This window comes from Chrysochloris asiatica, unplaced genomic scaffold (assembly GCF_000296735.1).
Source record: "Chrysochloris asiatica unplaced genomic scaffold, ChrAsi1.0 scaffold00059, whole genome shotgun sequence".
In the NCBI taxonomy this organism is placed as follows: Eukaryota; Metazoa; Chordata; class Mammalia; order Afrosoricida; family Chrysochloridae; genus Chrysochloris; species Chrysochloris asiatica.
The window spans coordinates 13,945,354-13,953,213 of NW_006408577.1; the positions used below are offsets into that span (position 1 = coordinate 13,945,354).

At 37.1% G+C, this 7,860-nt stretch overlaps 1 protein-coding gene across 1 annotated transcript in view; it reads right to left on the reverse strand.

Moving 5' to 3' along the window:
• Positions 1 to 377: 377 nt before the first annotated feature.
• SLC40A1 (solute carrier family 40 (iron-regulated transporter), member 1) overlaps positions 378 to 7,860 on the reverse strand; it is a 22,604-nt gene continuing 15,121 nt past the window's right edge. The window contains exons 6-8 of the mRNA XM_006864038.1: positions 3,893 to 4,138; positions 2,275 to 2,931; positions 378 to 799 (exon numbers count right to left, since the gene is read on the reverse strand). Coding sequence (XP_006864100.1) covers positions 486 to 799; positions 2,275 to 2,931; positions 3,893 to 4,138 — 1,217 coding nt within the window. The 3' untranslated portion in view covers positions 378 to 485. The remainder of the gene's footprint in view (positions 800 to 2,274; positions 2,932 to 3,892; positions 4,139 to 7,860) is intronic.

Genomic DNA, 7,860 nt, shown 5'->3' on the forward strand with positions numbered 1-7,860 from the left:
AAGGCTAATACTGGTTATCCAACTTTAGTCTTCATACTTGGAGCACAATTTATTAATATATAAATGATACCAAAAAAATAAATTGACTTAAACAAGTGTGAGTTTTAGAGAAAATATAGACATATCCAAATTCTAAGACAGATAATAAATATCTACCAAAGAATAATTTAATTCACATAACTAATCACTTTTATGGAAAATTTTATCTGCTCATGAGAAGCAGAGAAACTTGGTGTTGTCATTTTATTTTCCACATATAAAGTGAGCTTTTGTTTTTTCTAATATTTTTTCCATCTCTAAATGTAAAGGAAATCAGCCAGCTCATTTCTGCTGACTTACATTTCTTAAACCGATTTTAGCCCTTAGGGTATAGCTGTGGTAAAACTAGAGAGGAACACCCAACAATTTATAGGAACTTTAAAGTATAAAATAGGCACATGTGCTCTATTTAATCTAGTAACAGGGATAAGCAACAGTTAAACTTCTTACACAACAGATGTGTTAGTTTGAATTTCATTCGTGACTTCTTTTTCGTTAGGACCACAAACAAAGAGACGGTTGCCCAGAGTTTTTTGGGCATATCGGAAATACATAATGTGGCCCATGGCCACAAAGGAGACTGAAATCAATACGAGCAAGCCAAAAGCTTCAGGATTCGGAGCCAGGATAACCATGATGAAATGCAGAAGATCAAGAAGGTAGTTCATGGAATTCTGAACACCATTAATAATGCCTCTTTCAGATTCATTTACATTTTCTTGCAGCAGCTGTGTCACAGTTAAATCAAAAGACCAAAGACCTATTAAAAAGAAAAAAGATAACCTTTTAAAAGATTGAATGCTAATTTATAACCATACATTTCAGATTTGTAGGCATAAACTTTAGAACTATGCCAAATACAGATCTTGGCCTTGCTACCTTAAAGGCACATTATATACTTTTAATCACAACCTTGCCTAGAAAATTATTTTCATTTCTAAATCCTGGGTTATTAATGACTCCAAGAAGTGGTTTTGAGTCCCTAATCTACAAACTTTTAAATTGTTTTCCTGTGATTACTTAGACTACAAAAGTACAACTCTAAAATCAGAAGCATAATAAATCCTGTTGTTTAAGTACTAGCATTTTGAAATCTTAAAAATGAATGAAACGAATAGACTGTTATGGTTAAAGTGTAAGGAAACTTTAAACCATTATTACATTTACTGCTTGGGTTCTAAAGCCCCTACAATAAAACTGTCTTGCTTCAATGTTAATGTCTTTGATAAATTAATGAACGTGCTTTGTATCACAAGATAAATATGGTTTCAGTTCAAGAAAAGAATTTGGCCAGAGATAATTCATCAGTACTCTATTAATGATTACTCAAATTTTGCTTTGTAAGAAGTCATTACACTAAGTTTCCTTGCACAGCTATAAAATCCATTTGTATGACAAAGAATATAATGCACATCAGTGATAGAGCACCTTTGATGTTTTTTAGTCTAACTACTAAGTCATTTTTTTTAAAGCCAAAAACAGTATGGTTTTTACCTCATCCCATAAAAATAGTCTCTAAATTACAGTTCTTTTGGTAGAGTTACAGCAATAAAGGCTCTAAAATGCCACATGCCAGTATAGTCATTATAGCTAATATCTTTTTAAATAATGAATTAAATAAGAATATACCTAAAATGCTCATTTAGAAAATATTCTCAAGCCATAAATATGTTTTAAGAAAACATCTGTGTATATGTTGTTGCTGTTGTTAAATGTCATGGAATCAGTTTTGACTCACAGCAACTCTGTATAGGTTTCTGAGGAACAGCTGGTGGATTTGAACTACAACTTTGCAGTTAGCAGTCCAGTGCTTATCTTACAGCTTCAAAGGACTCCATATATACATATAGTCCAAAAATATATATATATGTGTATGTTTAATACATAAAACACAGTTTTCATTATAAAATTAAAAATTCATAATTAAGATTTTATTAACACCAATAATATATAAATGTAAATAATGAATTTATTTACATTAACATCCAAGGGAATATCATTATGGTTGTTGTTGAGTACAGCTGAGTTGGTTCTGACTCATAGCAACTCTGTATAGGGTTCCTGAGGACCGGCTGGTGATTCTGAACCACTGACCTTGCAGTTCAAACCAACTATGTGGTCCACTGCTTATCCTACAGTACCACACTAGGATCATTTATTAGTGAATTATCTCTACCCACGTGCTAACATGATATGTTAGTTCATTAATATGCAAAAAAAAAAAAAATTTCTTACCAATTCTAGCAGCAATGACACCTGCAAACAGCAGACTGACAGAGATTATAGGTACAGGTTTAGGATTCGTCTCTAGAACAATATTAGTAGGACTAGACCCATTTGAAATGTGCATTTCAGTTGTAAAGATGACTTCAGGTATTTCTGTCGGTGTAATAGTGGGCAGTGGCTCTCCTTGAATGAACCTAGTACGAATGTCTTCAAAAGGAGAAACAGATAAGTCCAAGGGACTTCCAGGCATGAATACGGAGATCACACATAAGACCAAACAGGAAAGCTGGGCAAATCCTGAGATCAGACCAGTCCGAACCAGGCCACATTTTCGGCGGAGCCAAGTAAAAGCCACAGTTCCCATTATTCCAGTTATGGCTGAAGCTCCCATCAAAATACTGAGGATGGAGCCACTCAGCCCCTGAGTGTAGGCGTACCCTGTGGTAATGCAGTCAAAGCCCAAGACAGTCATATAAAGGAAAGCAAGACCCATGCCCGCCAGAAACACTGGCTGGTTGTAATAGGAGACCCATCCATCTCGGAAGGTGCGGAAGGGCTCAGCCATCTGAGAGGCACAGTTGGGCTCTTGCTCACGTTCATGCTCAAGGTTGGTAGGGTCTTTCTCACCCATTAGACAAGTTCCCTCCAGGGGTTTTGGCTCAGTATCTGTTAATAAAGAGACATCATTTTGAAAGCATGAAACATTAATCAACGAGTCAGTCATCTTCACATATTTTCTTCTCTTCTCCACTTTCTCCATGTGAACCCTGGGTTACTGCATCATGTCTTTTACCACCAATCTGAGAATTCCAGCCAGGTACAATCTCCAAATAACAAATACATTACAATTGATTCATATTCTATTTTTCCCTCTCCTTTCTCCTTTCTGTCCCTTCCCTTCTCTTTTAGAAATTATACTCCTACCAAAGTAATTAGCAGGAAAACTCATCAGATAAAATACGTTGTTGTTGTTAAGTGCAATCGAGTCAGTTCTGACTCATAAAGTGACCCTATACAGGGTTTCTGAGGAGTGGCTGGTGAGTTTGAACCACTGACCTTGTAGCTAGCAGTCCAGTGCTTATCCTACAGTGCCAAACCAGGACTCCAAAGATGAAATATAAAATAGTTAAATCCAGGAAAATACTGTTTCTTATTTTCTAGGGCTTTGCTAAGATTCCATCTGTCCATAATCTCCTCTTCTTTTTTTAGGAAACATCCACATTTATGCCCTCACTCACTTTCAGTCTTACCAATGCCAACAAATGGCCATCTAATGACTCCTTCATGATTCCTAGGAATTCTCTTCTCTTTTTCTATTGTTCTTCCCATTCTTATGACTCAACTTTTCCCTGATATCCCTAAACTAGTCACCCCTCTGGGTCTACAACAAAACATCAAAGAAAATAGAGTCCCATTCCACTCCCTTCAGAATCAACAAATAACTTGTTTCTCATATCTGCTAAAGTCTGAGCTTTGCCTCGTGGAACAGACTTGATCATTCAACTTGATACAGACCTTGAGTAGAAATAAAACATGCTGCAAAGTCAACATAGTTTTGGTCTTTACAGTCTCAGCATTTACGGTCTCAACATCTGAATATACAGATTGGTCATTTTGTTAAGCTTACCTTTGTGTAAATTCAGTTGTTTCAATTCAGCTTCTTCTACTTTAAGAGCAGCTTTCACAGCTAGAGCAGGAGTTTTCTGGTAAACTTTCCAGAGCAAAAAGTACTCCACACACATGGACACCAAATTCCATCCCGAAATGAAGCCACAACCAATGACTGGGGAGCCAAATGTCATAATCTGGCCAACAGCCATGGGGGCCAAGATGTTGGTTAACTGGTCAATCCTTCGTATTGTAGCGTTCATGTCTACAGAGGCATGTTAAAAAGGCAGGTAAGTGTGCAAACCTATCAAAGAGAGACACATTGCTCTACTTACACAGCATAGAGATATGAGCTAAAAGTGTAAATTTCTACAATGTAAACTCATAAAAGCACTCTGGGTAAAGTGTTTGTTAGAAAAGCATCTACTATTTTAAGTCACACTAAAATTTCCTTAAAAATCATTTTTCCCTTGGGATTTTATAAATTAGTCTAGCACTAAGTTTTAAGTGAATAGAAATCATTCCATTCATTTACTTATTCAACAAATATTTATTCAATGCTTATTAAGAGATAACACCTTCTAGGTACTATGAAGGAAAACAAAAGAATATCCCTCTCTGTGTTCATGGAGTTTGCATTCCAGTAAGAAAAAAATCATCAAACATATAAAAATGCAGCACATGTTAGATGTTCATTAAATGTCAAGGCAAAAAAAAAAAAAAAGCAGAAGAGGATAATAGCAAGGGCCCAGAAGAAAAGGAGAATTTGGGGGTTGAACTTATTGGGAAAGGGGGCATCAGAGCAAAACCTGAAGTGGAATGAGGCAAAAGAATGATCCAATTGGATATCAATGAAAAAGAATTCCAGATGAAGGGAAGGACCAAGGCCTAGGACAGGAGATGCATGACTGGAGTGTTGGAGGAACATCAAGTAGGGCAGTAGGGCTAGGAATGAAGGAGAAGATAAGAAAAAATAAAGTCAGAGAATAAGGGAAGATCAATCACATAGGGTCTGTGGATATTATATGGACTTTGACTTTTAGACTGCATGAGGCAGAAAGCCTTTGGAAAGTTTTGAACAGAGAAGTGGTACAGTCTGACTAATATATTAAAAGATTCATCTGGCAATGCATGGAGGGGATTGTAATCATTGCAATTAAATAAAATGTGACAGGATGAATGTAGAACTGATGTTCTTCCATGTAAACTATCACTCAATTCACAATAAAAACTTTGAAAAAAACATTCATCTGGCTGCTATGTTGAGAAAAGATGGTGGAATGACAGGGAGGGGGAATAAGTAGAAGACAGGTGGGAAATGAGAAGTAACAACAACAGAATTGGGGAACAGTAGATTAAGGATATGCTTCAAAGGTAGATTTGAGGCTTGCTAACAGATCAGATGATGGAATGTGAGAGAATGAGAGGAATCACGGATGGCCTAAACAACTAGAAATACAGAGTTGCCATTACTGAGAAAGGGAAACTTTCGAAGAATCAAGCATTTGATTTTGGAGATGTGATTTTGAATGGCCAACCAACAGTCCTGGTGTGCTGCTGTGTTCTGCAAGGTCAGTTTGAACCACAAGATCAGTGGTTTAAGCTCTCTAGCTTCTCCTCAGATACCCTATACAGGGTCATTATGGATTGGAACTGACTCAATGTCACTTAACAATAACAAGAATAACAGTCTAATTTGAAAATTGTTAGCTTGCATATTTTTAATATACTATGACTGAAGGGGTCACCAAGGAAGTGAGTGCATATGAAGAAGGAAAAAGGTCTAAGGAATGATTCCAAGGGATGAGAAAGTTCAGAGTTCATGAAAGTGCAGTGGAACTAGCAAAAGAGGAAGAAACACAGCAGAATGTAGTGTCATCGAAGCTCAGTGGAGACAAGTGTTTGAAAGTAGAAGGAGAGATCATCTGTGTTGTGTGCTCTCGATAGATCAAGATACATGAGCATTAAGGTGAACACTAGATATGGTCACATGGTGAATATCAGGGACCTCCAGAAGTTTTGGTAAGGTGGTGGTAATGGTGGCAGTGGTGTGCTGGGAGTCGATTCTGACTTACAGAGACACTGTACTGAGTTTCCGAGGCTATAAATCTTTATGGGAGCAGAAAGCCTCATCTTTCTCCTGTGAAACAGCTGATAAGTTTCAAACTGCTGACCTTGAGGTTAGCAGGCCGACTCGTAACCACTACGCTACCAGAGCACCTTTTTGGTAGGGTAGTAAGGACAAATGCCTAACTGAAGTTGGTTTAAGATATTTAGTCCACAACTAAAATCCTATTTTAAGTGAATGACCACCACTAAATCCTATTTTAAGTGAATGGTACTCCCTGGAACACATGCAAATGTTTCCTCCTGAGTTAAGGAAAAGCAATGCCCTGACCACGGAAAAGAATTGAGAAGAGTGAGCATGAACAACTCTTCCTTTAAGTCTTGATAAAAAAGAGAAGAAAGAAATTAGGGTGGTAGATGGGGAAAGTGTGGGAAAGAAGGGTTTAAAAAAAAAAAAAGACAAAATTATAGCTGTTTATCAGCTAAAGGGAATAATATATTAGAAAGATGAAATCTGAATCTACTACACAAGTGGAAGAACTGTCCTTAGGAACACAAATAATACAGCAATAGGTAATGTAATATGGCTCCAGAATAGCCAGGAAGAGAAATATGTTGGGAGGAGCACATGGGGTTTCTCTTCTCATTTCTTCTATAGTCTCATAAAACAGAAAGCAAGAACATCAGTAAAAGTGGAATGTCTGAGGAGAGAGATGAAAGCATTGAGATAATCACCTAAGAAAGTAGAAGGCAGGAGGGAAAATAGTATGATCATTGGGCAATAGAAAAGGTCCAACTTGAACCCAGAGATCACGAACAGTGAGCAACTCAACCATACTCAACTGTAGAGCGTTAGACTTAACCAGGGTCTTACCAAAAATAGAGGAGGTACATGAGTTAAGGGTATAGTTCCAACTCATAGCAACCCTATATAGGGCTTCCAAGGAGTGCCCGGTGGGTTTGAACCACCAACCTTGCAGTTAGCCATCAGTGCTTATCCACTACAATAGTCCATGCTAACAGATGTTTATGATTGACCTTGGGACTGAAACAGGGTAAGGAAAGGAGGTAAAGAGGGATCCATGAACAGGGAAAAAGGTAGTAAAATCAAGGACTTGTAGGTGACAATAAGGAGGGCAGACTGTTGTGGGGTTTGAGAACCAGGACTGAGCTAGAAAAATAGGGATGTGAACTCAAGAGATGGGTGCCTAAGACTGAAGTTATGGAAGGGAGGATTTCTTGGTGATGACAAAGTATGGGGGTATGAACATAGAAATGTAAAACTGAGTCAGAGTAGAAGGCAATGAAGAAAGAGAGGCAAGAAAATTACCTACGTTTTCAAACTCTATCTTGAAGGGCAAAGTGAAAATTAATGAAGCAAGTCTTTAACAATAACTTGGAGCTCCTTCATGGAAAACTAGTACGTGACTAATAAGTACATTAGCCGAAAACTGCCTTTATTTTTTCTCTAGTTCTTCCTGGTCCTCAATTGCTTTCCAATTAGTCCTTGAGTACATAATGCTTCTTTGATAACAGGAGAACTTTGACATATTTCAACTTTTACTTGAGAGGCAAAGGCAGTTTCCATTAATTTTACACGTGACCAATTTTGCAGCCGGTCACTAGCTTTCATCTGTCTCTCACTAATAAGGGTCCAATTCATTTACTAACAGAGAAGTACAGAGGGGATCCAAATAACTGGATAATCTGAATCCACAAAATAAACAAAGAAAACATACATTTGAATCTTAAAATCTTAAAATCAATAACAAATATGTCAAAATTATTTGTTGCTTCATTTCTCTACCTCTGTTTTCAACTGCATAGGTGGCTTTTCAGAGCAGTGAATTTCTATTAATAAAATTTAGGTGCCAGTGAAAATGTAATTTTAGAAAACAGAACGAGTTTAAATAGATATAT